Genomic DNA, 25,701 nt, shown 5'->3' with positions numbered 1-25,701 from the left:
GAAGAATTAATAAAATTTAGTTAATAATTATGTTAAAAGTATACAAAATTTTATTAATTCTTCAACCATTTTTGAAAATTCCAGAATTTATTCTAAATGTAATATCACCGTCTTCCTCTGCGACCCTTTCACTTCTAAAAATTTGCATAACTGTGTTAAACTACTATAAAGTAGTGCAACATTTGATTGCTAATAACTCTGATCAACACTTTTAGTGAATGCTACAAATTTAAAATAGAGTTTGTATACTTTTAATGTAGTTATTAACTAAATTTTATTAAAATTTATTAGAAGACACTCCGACAGTTCTCTTCAGTGTCCAAACTGCATTCACATACAATCTTTCGACCCACTTGTCCTCCTGGTGTAAATTTTGGCTGTTTTTGAGCTAAATTGCCAACCTCACAATTTTGATTTATTTAATTTATTGCTTTTTGTTTAAATTAACTATACAGGTTAACAAAAAACATTTTTAACAATTTTTTTAAATAATTTTTTCAGGTACAACATTAAATTTATTGAAATTCCCAATCATGAAAATAAATAGAGAGAGACTATATTTGCGAACTAAACGTCTTATTGAACAAAAGAAAGAAAAAACAATAGAGAAAAAAATGAGAAAACATTTATTAAAAGAAACCAAAAATCCTCTGTATGCTACTCTAATTGGTAAGTTTAACTTATTATAGAAAATTTTAATTCATTTACAAAGCACAATCAACAAAACCGTTAACGTCCAGTAACAAAATTTAATGTAAAATTTGATGAATGTTTTGATCTTAAACAAGATCTGCATCAGATCATTCTATTCCAAATTTTGAGACCAGTGTGCAATCTGACCTCCAGAATGCCAGATTAATCAAAATATCCTTTCAAACCAATCATATCAGAGCTCTAGAAGCATTAGAAATATACAAGGCTGGCCTGAATGGCAATTGTATTAATTTTAAGGATGGAGAAAGTGTCTTGTATGCATGGCAATGCCTATATAAAAAACCAGAAAATACTGACATAAATTATTATTATTTTGTAATATGATATGTATTATATTTATATTGGATTTAATTTTATAATTCTTAAAAATATCACTGATTTTGTANATGGCAGGTGATAAAATATTGATCAGATGTTTTGAGAATGAGAGGTGGAATTTATGTCAAAGTATACTGAATGCAAATTAAACTCTGTGAATTCTAAAAGGATAGAAAAAAAAACTGTTTCTTTCTGTTTTGTACTGTTTTAAAGCTAAGGTGTTTCAAAATGGTAACAATAAATTATGCACATCTGTATAAATTTTTTTATATTTTAAGTAAAATATTTAAGGTTATAAAAAAGAATTTTTTTTTAATGCAAAATATTTTAAAGATATCTTGTAACTTAATTTATATACCTCTATGTCCTTATTTTCTATTTGTTATATATTTTGTCTACAAAGACAGCCTATTAATAGGACGTATCGCACTGATGTTTTGGCTTTAGCAATTGAGGAAAAAGAAATTTTTTATTCAGGAAAAACAAACAATCTTTATTGATCACAGGTATAATACAAGGTGATCAATAAAGATTGTTTTCCTGGAATAAAAAAATTTGTACCTTGATTGCTAAAACCAAAACACTAGTGCAATATATCCTATTAATAGGCTAAGTCCTCGTAGACAAAATATATAACAAAAAAAAAAAATATCTTGTAACTTATTTTAATTAATATTGATTTTAAAAAATTGATTATAAAATAATAAATTTGTAATTTGTGGTGCAGCAGAGTGATGCAAGGGTGTAATTGCATTTCCTGTTACTAATATTTGTTTTTTTTAATAATTAAAATTTGTATATATATATATATAAGTGTAAAAGAAAAGCCAGTAAACTACATTTTCAAATATTTAGTAACATAATAAAATATGATTTTTCCCTTTCACATTCATATGAAACTAATGACTCAAACTTGTGTGTGTGATTTGTTCAGTGATATTGTCATTTAGATGCTAGTTAGTAAATAATAATTTAAAAATTAAGTTTATAATTATGTATTTACTTTTTTCCAGAAATATCATTTTGTGAGGTCTCGGATGGAATTCGAAATTACATGCTAGAATGTTAACAAGTGTTTGACAAGGAGTTAAATTCCCTTTCAAATTCCTTTCAAATGAAAAAATGATATAAAGTTAAACAATGATATAGTGAAATGATGAATTAGATAATGTCATATGGAGACAGTTATAAATTCTTGATGTCAAAAAAAGTAAACACAAAATGCATGAGTTATAAGAAAGGGTTTCAAAGTTTGATAAATACTATCTGATATCCATCAGAAAATGGCATCAGGTTGAATGTTAATGTTAACCTCTCCTGCAGCATGAAAGGTTTAGAATTGTCACTTGGAGACAAGGATGGATCAATTGGAAAGTGAAAGTATCAATCAGAATGTGGGATCAGGGAGAAAATCCTTAGAAACTTGTGTTTTGAGGACACGAGATTCTTTCTGTAATATCTGTTGTTCTTTCTCCAAGATCCAAGTTCTGTTCTTGAGGATTTAAACTTTACTTATAAAAAGTTCTCATCCTGTGATCTGTCCTCTCTACCTGATCACTTTTTTTTAGAGTTACACTTTAGTCATGTTAAAGTTTTAACTTCTCTGTGTTGTGCTTTCTGAGTGGCTGACTGTTGGACAAACACCTCAGCCAACCCCAAGTTTCCATCTGATGCACAATTCAATTGGATGAAGTGAGCTCCATTGATTCACCAGTCATCAATTGTTGAGGGACTTATCCTAAACTGAGATCAGCAACATTCAGACCCTCTCTGGACTATTTAGATAGATATTAAGAATTGAGTCTTTCCTAGGATACAAATAGCCTGAAATTTTATAACCATTTCTTTACTCAAATACAGTAAACTCCTGATTATCCGGGCTAATGGTGGGGAGAGATGGCATGGATAATCGAAAAACATGGATAATCTGAACTATAATTATTTATTTCTAAAATACAACATATTATACATTTCTAAGGCAGACAATTATTTGAAAATGTTTAATGCTCATTATTATTAAGAAAATCTGTGATTTTGGTTTGTTTGCAGGAATCTTTTAATGATTTTTTAATATCAGTTCGAATTTTTCTAAGAGCTATTACAGTACGTCATTATACTTGAATTCTCATTGGTTGATGTACTCCAACAAAGTGTCAACAGATCTCAGGGACGTGTTGTGACTAATGTGATTGATAATTTCTTATTCTCCACTTTCAGCTTCATTCTCTTGCTCTTCTGGTTGAATGAGATTGGAAATAATATCTGTGTCACTCATTATTTGAAAACCTCTATCACATGAATCATGTTCTAACCACTCCTCAATATTTTCTCTATCAACATTTTCATAGCCATGTAAATTTGCATGTAGCTCACTTATTTCAGATACTATTTCACTTGTCTTGGGCTCTATAGAATCCAAAAAATCACCTTCTACATTTGGTAGAATTTTCCTCCACAATCGAACAAGTGTTATTGGCTTTATTTTATTCCAAGATTGAGTTACACCATGTATCACATCCAGTATTGTCATTTTTTTCAAAATTTAATCAAATCATCACCTTCACTACAAAAGCTCTTAATAGGTCATTGCAATAATGTCATTTCATTAATGAGATAACCCCTTGATCCATGGGTTGAATTAAAGATGTAACATTAGCTAGTAAAAATTTTGCAGCCATAAGGTCGTCCGTTTTCAATATGCTTTCATTTGGATGAGATGGAGCATTATCTAATAACAGCACTGCTTTCTGTGGTAACCACTTACTTTTCAAAAAATCTCTCACTTCTGGAACCCATATAGTTTTGAACCAATCTTCAAAGATCCTTTTATCCATCCATGCTCGTTTCTGGTTGTAATAATCAACAGGAAGATTTCTTATTACTGTTCCCTTAAATGATATTGGTTTTTTTGCTTTCCCAATCACCAAAAGTTTCATTTTGTGTGTTCCAGAAGCATTGCCACAACACATGATTGTGATAATTTTGATGATTTATGACCTGGGGTGGATGTTTCTTTAGACAAAGCAAATATCTTACTAGGCAAATACTTCCAGTAAAAGCCTGTCTCATCGGCATTACAGTCGACCCCCCTATAAGACAGTAGATACATTCCATTCTTTAGGAATCCGATTTCTTACGAGTCCTTCCAATCACAGCTCGACACGTGTCAAGTTTACGGACTACAGCTGTTTGAAAGGTTTTCTTCCATAAAATTAATCGATTCTAGACTAATCCCACTCAACATTTCCAAAATACGTATATTTTTTTTTTGGAAATAATCCGTATAAACTACGCTATAAACAAAAAATTGTAGGATTACTTACCTAGTGTGCACCATTCGACATCGCCATTGCTCAAGCTTGTTTTCGTCGCAGAACAACTCAGCACACACACACACACACACACACAACTCTTTTATTTACGTAATGCCGAAGTATTACATGTCTGGCACCGCTTTGCATAGCCAGTTAAATTAACATAGAAAAACATTAAATAATTGAAATTACAATTACAGTACATATATTATTTTTACAGTATTTTTACAATATCTTACAATATATGTAAGCATGTCTTCCGTGGCAGTTTTTTTTTTTTTTTTTTTTTTTTTTTTTTTTTTTTTTTTTTTTTTTTTTTTTTTTTTTTTTTTTTTTTTTTTTTTTTTTTTTTTTTTTTTTTTTTTTTTTTTTTTTTTTTTTTTTTTTTTTTTTTTTTTTTTTTTTTTTTTTTTTTTTTTTTTTTTTTTTTTTTTTTTTTTTTTTTTTTTTTTTTTTTTTTTTTTTTTTTTTTTTTTTTTTTTTTTTTTTTTTTTTTTTTTTTTTTTTTTTTTTTTTTTTTTTTTTTTTTTTTTTTTTTTTTTTTTTTTTTTTTTTTTTTTTTTTTTTTTTTTTTTTTTTTTTTTTTTTTTTTTTTTTTTTTTTTTTTTTTTTTTTTTTTTTTTTTTTTTTTTTTTTTTTTTTTTTTTTTTTTTTTTTTTTTTTTTTTTTTTTTTTTTTTTTTTTTTTTTTTTTTTTTTTTTTTTTTTTTTTTTTTTTTTTTTTTTTTTTTTTTTTTTTTTTTTTTTTTTTTTTTTTTTTTTTTTTTTTTTTTTTTTTTTTTTTTTTTTTTTTTTTTTTTTTTTTTTTTTTTTTTTTTTTTTTTTTTTTTTTTTTTTTTTTTTTTTTTTTTTTTTTTTTTTTTTTTTTTTTTTTTTTTTTTTTTTTTTTTTTTTTTTTTTTTTTTTTTTTTTTTTTTTTTTTTTTTTTTTTTTTTTTTTTTTTTTTTTTTTTTTTTTTTTTTTTTTTTTTTTTTTTTTTTTTTTTTTTTTTTTTTTTTTTTTTTTTTTTTTTTTTTTTTTTTTTTTTTTTTTTTTTTTTTTTTTTTTTTTTTTTTTTTTTTTTTTTTTTTTTTTTTTTTTTTTTTTTTTTTTTTTTTTTTTTTTTTTTTTTTTTTTTTTTTTTTTTTTTTTTTTTTTTTTTTTTTTTTTTTTTTTTTTTTTTTTTTTTTTTTTTTTTTTTTTTTTTTTTTTTTTTTTTTTTTTTTTTTTTTTTTTTTTTTTTTTTTTTTTTTTTTTTTTTTTTTTTTTTTTTTTTTTTTTTTTTTTTTTTTTTTTTTTTTTTTTTTTTTTTTTTTTTTTTTTTTTTTTTTTTTTTTTTTTTTTTTTTTTTTTTTTTTTTTTTTTTTTTTTTTTTTTTTTTTTTTTTTTTTTTTTTTTTTTTTTTTTTTTTTTTTTTTTTTTTTTTTTTTTTTTTTTTTTTTTTTTTTTTTTTTTTTTTTTTTTTTTTTTTTTTTTTTTTTTTTTTTTTTTTTTTTTTTTTTTTTTTTTTTTTTTTTTTTTTTTTTTTTTTTTTTTTTTTTTTTTTTTTTTTTTTTTTTTTTTTTTTTTTTTTTTTTTTTTTTTTTTTTTTTTTTTTTTTTTTTTTTTTTTTTTTTTTTTTTTTTTTTTTTTTTTTTTTTTTTTTTTTTTTTTTTTTTTTTTTTTTTNAACCATTTTTGAAAATTCCAGAATTTATTCTAAATGTAATATCACCGTCTTCCTCTGCGACCCTTTCACTTCTAAAAATTTGCATAACTGTGTTAAACTACTATAAAGTAGTGCAACATTTGATTGCTAATAACTCTGATCAACACTTTTAGTGAATGCTACAAATTTAAAATAGAGTTTGTATACTTTTAATGTAGTTATTAACTAAATTTTATTAAAATTTATTAGAAGACACTCCGACAGTTCTCTTCAGTGTCCAAACTGCATTCACATACAATCTTTCGACCCACTTGTCCTCCTGGTGTAAATTTTGGCTGTTTTTGAGCTAAATTGCCAACCTCACAATTTTGATTTATTTAATTTATTGCTTTTTGTTTAAATTAACTATACAGGTTAACAAAAAACATTTTTAACAATTTTTTTAAATAATTTTTTCAGGTACAACATTAAATTTATTGAAATTCCCAATCATGAAAATAAATAGAGAGAGACTATATTTGCGAACTAAACGTCTTATTGAACAAAAGAAAGAAAAAACAATAGAGAAAAAAATGAGAAAACATTTATTAAAAGAAACCAAAAATCCTCTGTATGCTACTCTAATTGGTAAGTTTAACTTATTATAGAAAATTTTAATTCATTTACAAAGCACAATCAACAAAACCGTTAACGTCCAGTAACAAAATTTAATGTAAAATTTGATGAATGTTTTGATCTTAAACAAGATCTGCATCAGATCATTCTATTCCAAATTTTGAGACCAGTGTGCAATCTGACCTCCAGAATGCCAGATTAATCAAAATATCCTTTCAAACCAATCATATCAGAGCTCTAGAAGCATTAGAAATATACAAGGCTGGCCTGAATGGCAATTGTATTAATTTTAAGGATGGAGAAAGTGTCTTGTATGCATGGCAATGCCTATATAAAAAACCAGAAAATACTGACATAAATTATTATTATTTTGTAATATGATATGTATTATATTTATATTGGATTTAATTTTATAATTCTTAAAAATATCACTGATTTTGTATATTTATATGTTTGATTTTACATTGTTATATTTTATGTTCTAATTATTTAAAAACATGTTTAAAAAATTTTTTTAAAACTTGTGTTCTGAGCATTCCAATTTGGAATAGAATGTTGGCCTGATGCAGGTCTTGTTTAAGATCGAAAACATTTATCAAGTTTTACACTAAATTTTGTTACTGGAGGTTAAAGGTTTTGTTGATTGTGCTTTGTAATTTATTCCAATTATTGAGAAGTTTGAATTAATTTTATGTAAAATTTGATATCAAAATGTTTTAAATATAAATAAGTCTCAAATTTGATGATTCATAATTTTTACTAAGATTATATTTTCACACTTTATTCATTGTTAATATATTAAAACTTGTGAAAGCCAGAATTGCACAGAACTCTACAATCTTTCTTGTTTAAACAGATTTTTCATCTTAGGCAAGCTGGAACAAGAAAATGGTCACTGCTTCAAAATGTGAATGTATTTATTTTTTAAACTAATTTTTAAGTTATTTACTATGTTCAGTGAAATAACCTCAGAATAAAAGGAAAAGGACACAAGAAATAAAATATCCATTCATGCATATTTTCTCATCCAAAAAAAAAAAAAAAAAATGTGTCAAGCACACATGTTCTAAGTGAAACTTCTTGCTTTTTCTTGCTTAAATATAGACTTTTAGATACCATCTTGGGTGATCTCTTGGTCAAACGTTTTCCATAATATATTCTTTTTAAAAGCATGTCAATACATTAAGAAAACAGAGCAACTGTTTTAATTTAAAACTAAGGTGATTTAAACCAGGAAAGAGCATAAATGTCGTAAAAAATAGAAAGCATAACAATATTTTTGAAGTTTTTGCCAAAATACTTTTGTTGTAAACTTCAAATAGAGTAATTGAGTAGAGTAAGTTTCTTGTTTTTATATGCTAAAAAATTTATCAAAATATAACCAACAGGAGAAACCACTCACAATGACATTCATTGTAATCATAAGGGTATAAATTCAAAAAATGGTGTACATTTTTGCTTGCATATATAGGAATTAAACACTGTTTAAATTAAATTTTATGTAAGACTTAATGCACATATTTGAGATTACTTATTAAAGTTTACTAGTTTTTAAATATTCCACTCTTGTTGGTTGATACAGTTTAGTTGGCTCTTAGGCTTTAATTGTATCTTTGAAGCAATTTATGAGCTTGTTAATGTTAGTTGTGATTTTATTTAACTAAAGTATTTTCTGAAATTCATCATCATATAAGCAAAATATATATTGATGGATTTAATTTTATTATTTTTGCGTCTGCTTTTCCAATTTAATACGTAAATTTCTGCCTATGACAGGTTCTAAGACAAATTAATAGCTGAGATATAGCACTTATAGTTCTCCATTAAAATCTCAAGTTTCATCTTAGACAGGATATTCTGTGATAAAATTTGATGAGAATGTTTAATTTACTGTAATTTTCTGTTTTTCACAAGTTTCCATCTTAAAGAAATTTTGTTTTTCACATATTTTACTGTATAAACTTTGAGATTAAGATATTTCAGATATAAGACTATAAGATTTCCAACTAAAGACAGGGTTAGATAGAATAAAGCAAATAGCACAAACTTTCTTTTAGCTATTTGCTTTATTCTATCTAACCCTGTCTCACACCCTTCTGCAGTAGCATTTAGAGGTATGAAACAGACTATACCTCTAGGCTTATCTAACAAAAAGGAAGAGATACCAAGAGAAAGACCTTTGATTTTTAATTAACTTAGAAATAATGAGGAACCAGTACAATACAACAAGCAGGCAGGGTCTTATGTAATCCCTAACATCAGGGGAGCAAAAGTCCTATGCAGAGTAGAACTGTATAGCCTTTAAAAGAAAGACTGAAGGGCAGCTTAAAAATTGTATAAAAAGTAGAAATACAACAACATTAGTAGAAGAGGCTCTTGATAAGAGTACACAAGTTGACTGGGCTAAGCATGCATTATTTTTCAGCATTGAAGTAATTTTCCAGTTACAGAGGAAAAGGAAGAAAATCTTATAAATAAATGAAAGTAAGTCTAGATCCTTGGATTTAGACAATATCAGAAATGAATAACTTTAAAAGCAAAGATAGAAAACACACTTGTAATAGTAAACCAATCATGCAGGCACAAAGAAAGGAATTTTGAAATTTTTTGTTCTGCATTTGATCTGAAGATGGATATAGGCTATATCTGAAAACATTTACTTGAAATGCTTTAAACTGACCTCTAAAAAAGTAATAAAATGATATTTAGTTTTTAATTTCTGAATTATGAAAATGATCATTCTTGAAAGAGCAGTATATGTTTTTAAAGGTTCTTTGATCTTTTGCATGAATATAAATACAGTAGAGCATCGTTTTCCGACTCAATTGGGGACTCAGGTTGGTCAGATAACTGAAAAAATCGGATAACCGAAAAGAAGGAAAAAAATACATTATTAGTATAGTATATTAGTATATCCCATGTAATTAGTATATTAGTATATCGCTATTAACCAACTTCGCATTGAATTTTCATCTATGTTAAGCCTAACAAATTTTTTAAAAAATAATAATCATTGCTATTGTATCGTTAAAAATTATTTTAAAATTATTTTATTGCTCACAAAACAAACAACCACTCATAATTAGAAAATTAAGTCTCGTTTAAATACTGGCCTCCCTTCAATGGTTGAGTTGGTGTTGCCAGCTAAAACACGCAAAAATTTAACAAAAATAATATTAAAGTAGCCAAGACATACCCAAATATTGTAGCACCACATCACTAGCGGACATTTGAAATTTGCTGATTAGAACGGTTAATCGGGGGTCGGATAATTGATGCTCTACTGTATCTTCATCTTGGCTTCTAAAAAGTATTAAATATTTGTTTTATTATATTTTCTTTCTAACCACGACCAGACAACTAAAGTTAACAAATCCTAATCTAATTTAACCTAACCTATCATAACCTTACTGGAAACCAAGCTAAGAGTCCCTAATTTAACTTACAACTAGGACTAACTGAATTTAGACTGAAAAAGAAGACAGAAAATAAGAATTAAAATACAAAGTTGAAAGGCAGCTATATACCGACAGTTGAAACAAAGCAAAGGAAAGCTAATTGCCATCTATGCCCCCGGAGTGAGTGCTCTCAAGAGCCCCACTAAGGGATATAAATGTGAGTAGATGATGGAGCATTGTACGTGTGTGAATAAGTTGGTGCAGGTTGCAAGGTCATTTATACCCTTCGAGAATAGCATCTCTCATTAAACTATCCCTAATGTGATTGTACCTATTGCAGTGAAAAACTAAGTGGTGTTTGGTTCTCCTGAATACCACAATTGCATTGTGGATTGTCTGCAAGGTTAAATCTATGCAAGTATTGCTTAAAGTTGCTGTGTCCTGTAAGTATCTGAGTGAGGGTGTAACTAGGGTAAAAGTGGCAAAGAATCGCAGTTGTGTCAACCTTGGGGATGAAAGTGTAGGTGAGCCTACCAGGGGTGTCATGGTCCCAGCTGTCTTGCTAGAGAATGAAGATTTGCTTCTTGATGTGATTGTTGATGTACGAGGTAGGAATGTAACTGAATATACTAGTGACTGAAGACTTTGCAGTTTGTTTGGCAAGATAGTCAGTGGTCTTGTTGCCAAGAACCCTACATGACCTGGGACCCATTGGAAATCTATTCTAATGTTGTTGTCTAAGTATCTGAGAATGTGGTGTATGAGATGGATGAGTTTTAAATGGCTATCAGACTTTGCAATCCTGTGTAACACTACCCTATTGTCAGAATAAATGTGATAGTGTAAGTAGTGTCTTTTGTTCTTCCTATGCCTAATGTGAATTAAGCTCATATAAATAGCTAAAGTTTCCACCTGTGCTATTGAGCAGTGTGTACCTAGATGGAAGCAAGTGCTGTGAAGTTCGCAGTCTAAGTTAGACCTCTACCAACAGTAAAACTACTCAACTAACTACAGGTACAGTACAGTAAATCACAAACAGTTAAGTTTTATGCAAGTGTATATGGTTTTATAACACAGTGTATAGGTGAAGACAAACATTTTGAAAATTTGGATGGGAGTTTTACTGAATAGATATTACATAAGCACTTTGACATAGTCAATAAATAAATATATTCTAAACTATTTGTTTTATGTTTTTTTTGGTCTACTTTTCACATACTCTGCATACTTTTATGTACAAAAAATAACTCTCCTGCTCTTCTGGTGCAAAAAGAAAATATATCTTCTTAAGATTTCTGTCTCCCTTGCTCAATGCATTGAAGCATTTTAAATTGTAAAATATGCAATAAGAATATGTAGTAGACTAAGCTGATGAATCAAAATGTAAACATTTATATAACTTTAAAATATTTCTGCATTATTCACTTTTCCCTTATCCTGAAAACTTTATAAAAATGGAGCTAGTATCTTCAATGAAGCAGTAAGGACATTGATGGATGGAACTTATTCAAGCAATGCAAGAAATATATGGACCCCAGCACCTATGAAAAGAATGATCAGTCCTACCAGTGTCTCTGGAAATTTCCCAACTTTCTGATGGTCTCATTCACTGCTGAATAAGCACTAATATATTGATATTTAGATAAAAACTTATCTTTTGCTGCTTGTCATGGATATTGCCAGCATACCTTTTCACTAGTGGGAAAATTTCTAAATTTCTTTTATCTTGATTCCAATATTTACAACTTTTTTCACTTAGATTTTATTATTTTCTTGTAATATCTTTGAAACACAGATGTGATTGGGATAAATTGGATATTAGGAAAATGTGATCTAAACCAAAAAACAGATCGGACAACCTTAATTTGATCCAGTTGAACCCAAATCATGTTTACATCAGTATTTCAACATTGGCATTTAAAGCACATGCATTACATACAAATCTGGCATTTAATGATTGTATATTATCAAAAATACTTCAAAAATGTTTTTTAACTTTCAGTTTTAATGAAATTTGTAATTTATTGAAATTTGTAATTGTTTTTTGATTTTGATTTACAATAACTGATTAACAAAAACTGTTAATCAGTTATTGTAAATCAAGTGTATGTTTGTGAACAGTCATCACTTGCATTCCCTGTTTCTGCCAAAGAAGTACAATGGATTGAATTTGTGTAGTAATATCTGAGATAAATAAGGAAATTGCATGTCAAAATTCTTGATTGTCTATGTGAAGTTGTGACAAAAGCAGAATTTGTGGAAGAGACAAAACTTCATCATTTACTATGATAATGCCTCTATGTATTGGTCATTCTTAGCTGACCAAAACAAGCATAATATCTCTCCAATTTACTTACTTCCTGTTACTACAAAGAATGATTACATTATCAGAAGAATAAAGGAAGAGATCCCTGGATCGCGACTTAAATACTTCTGATAATACTGAAGTTTTAATATCCAAGAGTAATGGAAGACTACATAGCATATTCAAAATCATTTCACACAAATATATTTGATGTTAGTTTCTTAGGTACTTAAATGCAGTTTATATTTGAGTATGGAACATAAGCCTTTGTTGCTATTGGATATTGAAACTTTGGCATTATCAAAAGTAGGTAAGACCATAGGCTTCTGGATTCTTAACCAGATAGCAAGCAAACTATCAGTGACCTGGCAGATGTTTCGAGAATTTTTTGCAGTTCAGTGCATTTAGTACTCAACAATGACTTGAACATTTATTGCCAGCAAGAATCTTATTCCTGTAGATTACAGACAAATAAATGTGAAATTTATACTCTAATAAGTGCTTAAGTGATAAGGTTATTCAGAATTCTTACCTAATGAGAACAGAATGATTACTGGTGACAAAATATAGTGTTTTGTGTATGATACCCTTATCAAATACCAATGTGGAAATTACCTAGTTTACAATTACAGAAAAGTTTAAGCTGACAAATCAAAATAGAAGATGATAGTTATGTGTTTTTGATATCTGTGATTTGATATGTCACAAATTTATTCCTGAAAGTCAGACTGTAAATAAGGAAATTGCATGTCAAAATTCTCGATTGTCTATGTGAAGTTGTGTGACAAAAGCAGAATTTGTGGAAGAGACAAAACTTCATCATTTACTATGATAACGCCTCTGTGTATTGGTCATTCTTAGCTGACCAAAACAAGCATAATATCTCTCCAATTTACTTACTTCCTGATCTTATCCTTTCAGACTTTTATCTATTGCTTAAAATAAAAGAGAAGTTGAAGAGTTGTAGGTTCCAATCAGCAGAAGAAATGGAAGTCAGTAACAAAAGCTGTTAGGTACATTACAAAACATTGGTTTTCAGAACTGCACTGACAAGTGAAATAGATGCTGACATAAATGTATAGCTGCATGAGGAGATTACTTCATAGGTAGTATGGTGTAATAGTTTGCATATGTTGTGTAATAAAACCTTTGTAAAAAAATTCTTGTATATTTTTATTTTATATAATTTGTATTTCTTGTAATGATAATGATTATTTATTTTTTTAAACTTATATCATTTATTAAAAATTAAAGTGAAATTTCATGTAGGAAATGTTGGAATGACATTTAAATCTGATGATATTGTGAAGTTTAATGATACTAAGATTGTTTTTGATGATCGATCAAAAGAATTTGCTCAAAGCCATTTTTGTTTTGATACACCTGGTGCTGTATATCATGATCAGGTATGTAATGTATTTTTTCTTACAGCAATGAGAGAAAATAGTTCTGATAAAAGAGAACAAATTTTTTTAAATGTAGAAAATTTATACTTTAGGGAAATATTGAATATTAATAAAATTGTTATCCTTCTTTACAAACATTTAAAAATCTGTTTCATAAAGTTGCATAAAATTGGTTGTGGCTTTTTTGTAATTGTTTCATTTAATGTAATTTTTTCATTTGTGTTAAACAAATGAAACAATTACATTATTTTTTCAAACTTAAGGGCTGCTTGAAAAATCATGACATTGCTTCATTTGTGTTAAAGTTGTAATTTTATGTTACTTTGTTTGTGAAGCAGATTTTTATTTTATTTTTACAGATCTTAAATATTGTATAACCAACAATATTTTTTAAAATATATAACAAAATATTATTTTCAGTTCTTCAAATATTTGGATAATATTTAAGGAAATGATAATATGTATCTGTAATTAGTTCTGTTTTTGGATTCGACTTAATTCATCAATATTTTGAGAATGGCTTGTACTAAAACTTGGGTTCAGTGCCAGCATTTATAATAGTCAATAGACTGAAAGTTAACATTTTCCTAAATTATTTTTCAGGACTATAAACGAGTATTTCATATTTTCAATTTCTGTTGAATATTTTAAATTTAATATCTGTTTATTAACTTCATGTTTCTTATGTAAAGAATTCTAAAGCTCTTTTTTTGTTTCAATATAATACAAGTTGAGAAACTGAATTATAATATCCAGTAATATGTCATTCAATAAACTCATCAATGTTCTTAATCTAATGCACATATCTATAAGCCTTTTACCAGTGCGCATCGATGGTCATACACATCACCCACTGCACGAACCATCTTAGATGGCTGGAGGCGATCTACATGTGCTTAAACACTATTAAAGAGAGTAATTGCAATAACTACAAAGAGGAAATCGCTATATCCACAGCCTGAAAGGCCTACTGGATAAAACTCTAAGATAGAACACAGCATGCATAGCGTGCAAATCCATAATGATGTCATCAGGTCGGGACAACGTTTCGGATTATATTTCATAACAACTTTGAATCGAAGTGCATTCTGTTAGGGAGGTTGTTATGTGAAGAAGAACCGTAATGGTTTGAAAACATTTGTAACTTTATTGTATAGTGTGATGAGATGCGCACCAGTAAAAGGCTTATAGATATGTGCATTTTTACAGTACTCCAGTACAGATATTCTACCATTGTTCTTAATCTAATTTTTGGAATGTTAAACAGTCACTGATTTATTAATTGTTGGAGACAGAGGAAAAATTCAGTTAGAATGAAGCTAGTGTACATTAAAAAAGATACTTCCTAAGCTTTGGATATTCATCATTAGAAACTTTGGTATAAGTTTTACAGTTAGAAGCCCTTTCTGATATTAACCATCATTGTTTATTAGGAATTACTGTATTTTTGCGGAATAATCAGCACCCCAGAAACCTGGGGTTACTGGCATGCTGATTAAACTGTGACTAAAAAAAAATTAATCAGATGTAACAAAACTAGTTGTTAAATAAATGTTAAACCAAAAAAAATCATTCTTCTGAGTACAATATTATATCATTATAAGTTAATCGAATTTGAGGGTTGGATGTCACACCAATCTTTTACTTAAACAAGTAAATTACTCAAACAAGCAGTATTTATATATAATTAACACCTTTTGTGATAATTTCTTTTCTTGTTTAAAAATCATTGTAATTTGACCAACATAAAATCAGGGAGAGAGTTTTTGTTTACAAGACAATAAAACAATTAGTGACTTATTGATATTAGTAATAGTAGTCAGTCAGTTGGACTACACTGACCATACACATCCTACCTTAAAAATAACACTTTCCTCTCAAATTTCACACAAAGTTATTAATTTGTGTAAGCTGAGATAATTTACAGGAAGTTTCTTAAATTTAATATGTTGATTTTTGCATTTTTGAATCAAATAAGAATAAAATACACATAAAAGAAAGCACTTCTAGAATTCCAAGTGTATTTTATGTTGTTAGAAAGAAGACAAAATGAAGAAATTAAACATATAATTGTAGTTTTTGATGTAATACTACAGTTTCTCAGTGAGGTAACTCATTCATATTTTTTTAATGTGCCCTCTAGAGAGGGATGTATAACTTCACTTAAATCAGCATGCTGGTTTTTATTGTATTGAAATATCTTATTTTGTGGTCTTCCCCGGATAGACCAGCATGTCAGTCATTCCAGTAGGACCAGCCAGTTCTAGCTGTTGACTCACTTGGGGCATTAGAAACACTTTTTAATTATGGAATGAAAGTTTTTTAGAAATGATCATTTCTTTTTATATTTTAAGCAAGTGTAATTCCAGCATGAATGACATATTGCAGCATGCTGTTTCCAAATATTACACATTCACTTCTGGTTTTTGTAATATGGTGTACAAAAGGAAATATTAACAGTTAAAATGCATTTTTAACAAGAATTGGGACATAAAAAATTAATAATTAATAAATGAGTGAAATTTCATAATCCAAGTTCATAAAACGTTTATAATAACTTACGATGTTCACAAGAACTACAAATGACAATGTTTAAGATATTTACAACATAGGTTTCACACAGAAAATAAATTAGAGTCCAAATAGTCAATTAATCCAGAACAGGTCCGTCGAAAAGGCACCTTACGACGTATTCCTGAGATGTAGTTAGATGTGTAATCCTTCCAGTGGTCATTGACGAGAACACACGAGACGACAGCAACCTTGCTTCAACAAGTGCATTTGACCAACACTTGAGTTCTTTTAGCTGAACTTAGGTGAACTTAACTTCTCCCACCTAAACTCAATCTTTTTATACAGATTAAAGATAGGGCTGATTGGTCAATCATCACTTCGTAGTGCTCTCGTCGGTCCGCAGATCATACGATGATCAACGGCCAATCAGCTATCCTGTTTTCAAAATTAACGGTTGTTTCTCAATCCGAGTTTCTATGGCGACAACCGTTGCTCATTTGAAAAAGAGAAAAAGCACGGGAATCATACGTCTAGACAATTCTATCATGACAAAATGTTACAATTCCTGTTTATCCTAAATGTCATATATGTAATTCTCTTTCAAGTAATGAAAACAGGAATTGTATCTGCAACAGATATAATATACTGTACATAAAGCCAGCCTGATGCTTGCTATAGAATATCATTTAGTAATTTTTATTTATAATTTCATTTTGAAATTATAAGTTGGTCTTATTCTGTAATATTTTTAATTTGAAATATTTCTTATTTTTCATGGTTAAAAGATTAATGATTACTTGATTTTAGAAATTAGATTAAAATCATGAGTTTATTGGGATCATCATTATTCAATGTAAAGATTTGTTTCCTTTTCTATTTGTCTAGAAGTTTATAAAAAGCTTTTTACATTTCCCTTTTACATTAGTTTACTATGAAATATTTTAAGCACATAAATCAAGTAAAATATAAGTTTTTTTCCTGATTACAGAAAGTCTATAATCAGAGAAAATGTTAGACAAATTCATGCAGACTTTCTATATGATATATGTAATGATACTTGCAAATAAATTTATTCACTATTTTACAAATTTCATCGAATTGAATAAATTTTTATTTAGTTATATGAAATTTATGCATGCACATGAAAAAAATTATTAAATTAAGAAAGAAATGCATACAAACTTTTAAAAAATAAATTATCATTAAATTTAATATTAATGTCTAAGGGAATTTTTGTTTTTACCATTCTTATAAAGTTTACTAGCTTTTAATCTATTTTGCTTTGTTGTTTACTATTAAGCTCTTGTTTATCATATTAATTGTAATTTGTATACTGACTTGTTATTATTCTTGAATCATATATATTTTATCTTTCAAACAATTTATGAACTTGTTAATGTCAATTATATTATGTTTACTTACTTATTTAAATTATTTCTTAAAATCCATCAAAATACAAACAACATAGATATTGACTTCTTGCCTAATGTTTTTATATCAGGCTTTTTGATCCACTAGTTGTTTAACTTTTCATCTTTGGCAGATTCTAACTAATACAGAGTTAATATGGAGGTATAATAGACAGCTTTCTGTTCACATCTTACCGATTCCATCTTATATATTTTGTGGGAAAAATCCAGAGAAACACCATTTTTCCCACCAAAGAAATACTGGAATACCTCCAATTTTCCAGTTTTCACATATTTGCCTTAGAGAGGTTTTACTGTACTAGGATTTATTCTTTGGATGTTAATTATTTGCTATAAACTTTTAATTAGAATTCTGTTGTAATTTTAAATTATTACATAGAATAACAATTTAAAATTAGAACATTTTTTGCAGAATTCTTAGATTCAGTATTCTATTGTCCCTTTACTTAATTACATTTTCCAAAATAATTTATTTTTATTTTACAATAACTTATTTATTTATTAACAGTTATTTATTGAAGTCATAAATTTCAGATTCTTGATTTGTTGACAATAGAAGAATTGATGTTAACCATACCAAAGAAAATTATAGTACCACGTTCATACTGGGTTCGTGTTTCACAAACATTATTTCTTGCAGGACTAGGCAGAGTAGATTTAATAGAAGCAGAGGTTAGTATTGATGAATAAATTATTTAAATTTTATTATATTGATTTTATTTTAATAATTAAAGTCATTAGCCATTCTTTTGATGTTTAAAAAGCATATAAGTTAAACACTAAGAGAATAGTTAATAATTTTAATTATTGACTAATTTATTATATTCTGCTAGAAAAAGTAAATAAAATCATTACAACAAAACTTAGACAATTTAGACAACAGCCAAAATTTTTCTTAGGAGTTTTTCTTTGGTAAAGATAAGCTTGACACTTAGAAGTGAAATGTAGAAAAGAATAATATAGGTAAAAATCTTGTGGGTACCGCTTTGAAGTGTCAAGTTTATCTTTACCAAAGAAAAATTCCTAAGAAAAATTTTGACTGTCATCTAAATTGTTATAAGTTTTACTTGGTGCAATTTCTTTTACATCTCAGATGTTTTTGTTTGGATATCAATTGTTTTTTGTTTAATAATTGTTTTATTACATGAAGATATAAGATGATGATGTACAATTTGTTTGCCAAGCATCGACTGAACACGCTGCCAACTGAATGCTTTCAATATTTATTTTGGTTGGCACTGATGAATGTGCTGCCAGTCAAACATGCTGCCAACTGTAGCTTTCTATATACCATGTAGAAAAATCATTATAAAAAGTTTTAATTTGCATATATTTGAGTTTTTGTTGTTCTGAGTAATGTTTTAAATAAAATTCATTCTTTTGGATGCATTTTTTATCCTTATAAACATAAAATTAAGCCATAAAACTGAAATATCTCTACAGAAAATCTCCATAAACTTTGACCTATTGACCCAGAAGTTTTGCTAGCACCTCACTAATAACAAGAAAGGCTTAAGTTTAAAATTTGAGATTTCTAAACCCAGTAGTTTTTCTTTACAGCATCTGCAGTGCCAGCTGAAGAAAAAGAATAAAATACAGCCTTTTTGGCAATTTTTGCACTTTTTAATTGCTGATATTTTGGCAACTGCTTTATAGAAAATCTTAAAATTTTGCACACTACCTAAGAAAATTACGTTTTGAATGAAATATTGGAAATTACTTTAGACATTTCGGGGGCAGATAAATTGACCTCCTAAAATTGGCAACTTTGATTCCTGTATTTATAGACAGTCTGTGACTTTTTTACTTGGAGGGGAGTCACTGCTGTGACTCTTGATATTAATGTTGTATTTATACTTAACAAACTTCACAAACATTATTTCTTATAAAACTAACCAGAGTAGATTAGAAGAAGCAGATGATAAGTTTGATTTGTTGTTGCTGAGCATTCATGATAAATATATTACAATAATAAAAAAATATTTTTTCATTTCTTATCAGTTTAAAATTAAAATATATTCTTAAATTATAATATATTAACAACTTTCTGTTCTTATATCTTTATATTAAAATATATAATTTGGTTATACAGTTTGTGAAAAGGTGAATCTACTGAAATGCTTTGTTACAATTTGAATGTTCTTGTTTGATTAGCAATTTACATTATTTTTTACTTATAAGACACACTGTTGTATTGAACCCATTACATTTTTCATGTCAATTTTTTGAGAAAAAATATTCTTTACAGTATAAGATGCATTTTGCTTATAGGATGCATTCTAATTTTCAGATAATTTTTAGGTACAAAAAGTGCATCATGTAAAATATTACTTAAATTTTATTGAAATTGCTAATTGTTAGTTATCTTATTAAGTCCTAGTTATACAGCTATTTATTGAGAAAGAGAATGTTCAGTTTGCATGAGTATTTTAGGTCTGATTTGGATCAGACTCCTACCTCTAAATAATAATTTAAAATATACATATGAAAATGGCATGCTGCATCTTATGCTCAAAACGAAACTTATCAAAATGATCACAAATGACTTTAAGGTTTTATCATTTCAATTTTATTGACTATTATTGGTTTTGAGGCATATTAATAGCCAATTGAAAATTTAACATATTATTTTATTTTTAGATTAGAACTAGCAATTGTATTAGATATTACTCAATTTTGTTGCATTGTAGGATTATAGGAGTTAATAATAAAAACACAAAACAAAAAAAATTATCACTATTATTATTATTAGACAGAATTTCTTTAATAAATTTCACTAATAACAAGATAACTTTTTGTCTTGTTATCAGTAACTTTGCATACAAATTTGAATAATAATTTAATTATTCAATTCAAAAATGTCTTATTTGAAACTAACTAACTAGCAAAGGAAAAAATTATTTGTATAATAATTATATAAATTTTAAGCATTGTAAAGAATGATATATTCATATGACATTGGTTTTTAACTTTTTAAAATTATTATTTGAATTTTACTAATGAATTTGTATAAACATAGATCTAATAAGAACAAAATTTATTGAAATATCTTCTTGTGCAAATTTTAGGATCTTGGAGGAATTTGTCTCACTGTGTTTGCATCTGATGATCTGCCAATTCATATGGTTTATTTAGAACAAGCAGAAAAATTTTATAACAAGAATGTAGGTACAGAATTGTTAAGAGTACCAAAAGGAGGTTCAGACAGATTAAAAGATTTCCCAGAACTTGTTCCAAAAGAATTTACAGTAACAGGTCAAGGATGGAAAGAAAGTTCTACTGATATTTTACTTTCATCAGCAGGTAAGAATTACTAAAAAATTATCTATTTGCTTCTAATTTTAAATTACATATAATAAAATACAATCATGATCAATTTATTAAATGTTTTTGATGTGCTCTCAAAGTTACTTACTATCATATTTACCTTTAATAAAAATTGATCTCAATGATTCAGTATTGTATTAATATATTAAACCAACAAAATTAATTTAAAATATTTTTAAAAATACTTTAAAAACTTTTTTCTTAGTTAACATTATTGTTGTAAAAAAAAAAATATGAATGAACTGCTTATTTCAGTGTTTCTAAACAATTTAAAAATATTCATTAAACCATATTCCATACAAAAACTTTAAAATCCAAAAGATATGTGTCTCACTCCCATTAAGGATAATTAAGCAAATTACTCTTAAAAACAAAATTATTTTTGACACATGCTTCTTGTCCTTAAGTATACTTGTGTCTACTTTGGACATTCTTGTGAACTAGGACTTGTTATACTGAGAGAAGAGAAACACCATTTCCAATTAAAATATATTTATTGTAATGTAATCTTGTATGCCACTACAATCAAGCATTTTGGACCAATTTCTCTCCTCAGCAGACATTACCATTTTCTAATTACAATTTAAAAATTAAATGTTAATTTATTCCTAAGTTTTTTAAAATATATATTAAAAAGCAAAAGACCTTTATATTTACATGTATACATTTTGAAAGAAACACATAATATTAAAATATATACATGTAAATATAAAGGTCTTGCTTTTTAAGATATATTTTTTAAAAAATTAGGAATAAATTAACATTTAATTTTTAAATTGTAATTAGAAAATGGTCGTTTGGCTCAAAATGCTTGATTGTAGTGGCATACAAGATTATGTTACAACAAATATAGTTTAATTGGAAATGATGTGTTTCTCTTCCCTCAGTATAAGTCCTAGTTTACAAGAATATCCAAAGTAGACACAAATATAATACAAAATTCTTTTGTTTTTAAGAGTAAAAAGAAACAAATAATTTCTTTTAACTGACAATGAATGCATTATTTTTAGTAGAAAAGACATTAGTTTAAATTTAAAAAATATTTATAACAATTTTAATAATAAAATAGAAAAAAAAAATCAATTTAAAATTTAATTTTTTAAGTATAATAAGTTATAATGTAGTCCTTAATAAATCTTGAACAAATAGTTCAATAAAAAATTGATGTAATAACACAAGTTTTTCTTGAATTATTATATAATAAAGTCTGATTGTGACATTTAATTTTTTACTCTTAAAAAGTGCTGTTTACTTGATTCTAATAATTAAATATATCCATAAAAAGTATCATCAAAGTTAGTTATAATATTTTGTATACTATTATGTTTAATTTTAAAAAGTTTTAAATACTTCAGATTTTACTGTAATAGTTCTTGCTGCCAAAGTAAATTTTATAGCTATTTGATTTTATACAGTAGAGCATCGATTATCCGACCCCCGATTAACCGCCACATCGGTTAACCGACCGTTCTAGTCGGCAAATTTCAAATGTCCGCTAGTGATGTGGCGCTACAATATTTGGGTATGTCTTGGCTACTTTAATATTATTTTTGTTAAATTTTTGGGTGTTTTAGCTGGCAACACCGGCTCAACCATTGAAGGGAGGCCAGTATTTAAACGAGACTTAATTTTCTAATTATGAGTGGTTGTTTGTTTTGTGAGCAATAAAATAATTTAAAAATAATTTTTAACGATACAATAGCAACGATTATTATTTTAAAAAAAATTTGTTAGGCTTAACATAGATGAAAATTCAACGCGAAGTTGGTTAATAGCGATATACTAATTTACTAATTACATGGGATGTACTAATATACTATACTAATAATGCATTTTTTTCATTCTTTTCGGTTATCTGATTTTTTCAGTTATCTGACCAACCTGAGTCCCCAATTGAGTCGGATAATCGATGCTCTACTGTATTATAAAATAAAAGAAATATAAACATTCAATAAAGAAGTCTGAAAATTTTTGTCTTTACAAAAAATTTCATACTGAATATTTGTGTTTTTATCTTGTCAATACAGAATCTGATGGAATTGTATTTTTTATTTTTAATTACATAAGTTAATTATCAATACATTTATAAATGTGCACATGTATATACATACAGTATATATACAAAACTTGCATACAGTACATATTAATATATGTATTGTATGTAAGATCAGAAAAAAAGATCATTGCATCTTATCTTCAAAAATATAAAATATCAGATCTGCAATATATCACTTTTCAGTATAACAATAAAACTATTATCATTGCATACCTAATTTTAATATATTTTTAATGTGATATTAATTTATTTGAAATAATATTTTTATATTGTATGAAAATGTTTCAGGATGGATATCTGTAACTTTGAAAGAAGGAAGAACTTGTAAATTAAAAGCATATACTCCTGGAAGTCGTGGTTGTTATTTAAGAAAACCTTCGTTGCTTCCTTTTGCAGTAAATATGAAAGGAAAAAAAATTAAAGCAACACCAGCTTATGAAATTAAATTTATTTAATTTATAAAATTTATTACTATATTTTTAAAATAATAAAAATGCTTTATTATCAATTAGACTTATAAATTATTTTCAATAATAACACATACTAGAGTATACTGAATTTATCAGTAAGGATTTTATAGAAAACAATATACTAATGTAATATTGAAAGTTGTGATTATTTGAATTGATTAATGGAAGAATGTAAAAATGATTACTTTGAAAAACAAAATCAATATATTTTTATCATGAATCAAATTTGTTTAATGTAATTAGTTCATAATAGGTAATGTATTTGAAATTCACATAATTTTAGTAACAATACATTAAATCAGGGGTGGCCAAAACGTGGCGCATGCGCCAAACTTGGCGCATTGGACGATTACATGTGGCGCTTCAGTCAGTTCTGAGCAACATCGCCAGATTTGGCTTCTTTGCAATTAAGAATATTACATAGAAAATTAATTTTTTANCAGGGGTGGCCAAAACGTGGCGCATGCGCCAAACTTGGCGCATTGGACGATTACATGTGGCGCTTCAGTCAGTTCTGAGCAACATCGCCAGATTTGGCTTCTTTGCAATTAAGAATATTACATAGAAAATTAATTTTTTATAGTCTGTCTTAGCAAGTTTATTTGTTGCACAATTCGTTGCAATGAACTTTACAGATAAAATGAGTGTTCTCCACATAGTAAATTACAGTGTATGCATGTATGTTTATTTTCGATCAGTATATAGGCGTCTAAATGACAGTGCTAACGTCCCACGATAGGGCTACTGTCCGGACGGTCCGAGAATCGGTTGGACTACTAACTTCTTGCGAGACCTGTTGAACTTTTATTTATTTATTTATTTTTTTTTTTATTTTTTTGCTTCTACGATGCACGATACATTCGTAGTCGTGTACACCACTCTCACTACCACCACATTTTTCATTACTTGTTGTGTGACAAAACTGAATTTTCGTCTTATGAATTGAAATACCTGATTAAGGGGTGGCCAAAATTTTTCTCCGCCCCGGGCGGCTAACACCCACGGTACGCCACTGTGCATCTGAACTCGTCTATCAAAAAATTGGCGCATGGTATGCAAAAGGTTGTCCACCCCTGCATTAAATTAATGATAGGTCAATATAAATTAATGAAACAAAAATAAAAATCTAGCTTTACTAGTTATATACAAGACAATATAATTATTTTACAACATAATCTGTAATTTCAATGCATTTCTGTCACAAGTTTGCATACACAAGTGTTGTCACAACATACTTCAGTTTATCATTGAGAAACTCTTAATTAAGTGTGTTGTTGAATTCATTGACTTACTACTGATTTCATTTCCTTTCAGATTTGAAATGTTTACCCTTTAAAAGTTTTTTCATCTTCAGAAAGTGGTGTAGAGAGATCAGGGGCTGTAATGAGGTTCTGGGAGTAAGGGAAATCCAATCTGATCAATGGCAGTAGCAGTAGCTCTGCTGGTGTGCAGACTGGCATTGTTAAGCCAAAGAAGTGTTTCATCAAGTAATCCTTCTTTCCTTTAGTTATAACCTTTGTCTTTCAATATAATGTTCAAAATTCATTGTGCTTCATTTTTCCGAAAAGATCTGCCAATACAACTTGAATATTACAAAATGTAGTCAACATGATCTTTCCTACTGAAAACTGTTTTAAACCTTTTGATCCTAGTGGTCCTAGATGGCTGAGTGGTTAAACTAATTGCAACAGTTGATTTCCTATGTAAAATTTCTTTTCAATTTTTGGTATTTTAAAGTTGGAAAAAAAATAGGATTTTGATTTTTAAAGGATTAATTTTCATAAAAATGACTCCAAATATATTTTTTTTTCTGCTCTTTCTTGCTATTTTACTCGAAACTATTAATGCAATATTATTTGTAAGTAGAATTATATGAAACATTGTATCTTAATTTGTATGCCATCATTTGGGTTAGTAAAAAGTCTTTAGTATCTTGTAAATAGAAATTAAATAAGTACTGAGAGAGGTGGTTCTCCCTGCAAAATTCCTCTTGTAAGATTTAAAGCAAGATATATACAGTTACCAGGATGATGATAATATAATTTGAGCAGGATGTATTGTAAAGGGGCAGAAAACTTATTTTCTCATATTGTCAGAGCATGAGAAAATAAGTTTCCTGCCTTTTTTTTTTGAAGTAGTTTTTTTCATCAACCTCTGCATAAACACCATATCAAAGACCTTTTCCAGATTGATAAATGCTGCATACAAT

The 25,701-nt window shown here is 27.3% G+C and overlaps 1 protein-coding gene and 1 pseudogene across 1 annotated transcript in view; one reads left to right on the top strand and one right to left on the bottom strand.

Moving 5' to 3' along the window:
* Positions 1–23,506, top strand: part of LOC111621738 (nitric oxide-associated protein 1-like) — a 34,283-nt gene extending 10,777 nt beyond the window's left edge. The window contains exons 3-8 of the mRNA XM_023363965.1: positions 502–683; positions 6,424–6,598; positions 13,559–13,695; positions 18,174–18,311; positions 20,708–20,942; positions 23,311–23,506. Coding sequence (XP_023219733.1) covers positions 502–683; positions 6,424–6,598; positions 13,559–13,695; positions 18,174–18,311; positions 20,708–20,942; positions 23,311–23,477 — 1,034 coding nt within the window. The 3' untranslated portion in view covers positions 23,478–23,506. The remainder of the gene's footprint in view (positions 1–501; positions 684–6,423; positions 6,599–13,558; positions 13,696–18,173; positions 18,312–20,707; positions 20,943–23,310) is intronic.
* Positions 2,283–4,041, bottom strand: LOC111621757 (annotated as a pseudogene).
* Positions 23,507–25,701: the final 2,195 nt, after the last annotated feature.

The sequence above is a fragment of the Centruroides sculpturatus genome, unplaced genomic scaffold, assembly GCF_000671375.1.
Source record: "Centruroides sculpturatus isolate CEXI.00-Female unplaced genomic scaffold, Cexi_2.0 scaffold21, whole genome shotgun sequence".
NCBI classification, from domain to species: domain Eukaryota; kingdom Metazoa; phylum Arthropoda; class Arachnida; order Scorpiones; family Buthidae; genus Centruroides; species Centruroides sculpturatus.
Note: the sequence above shows the minus strand (reverse complement) of the source record. Positions and strands in the feature narration are given on the sequence as shown.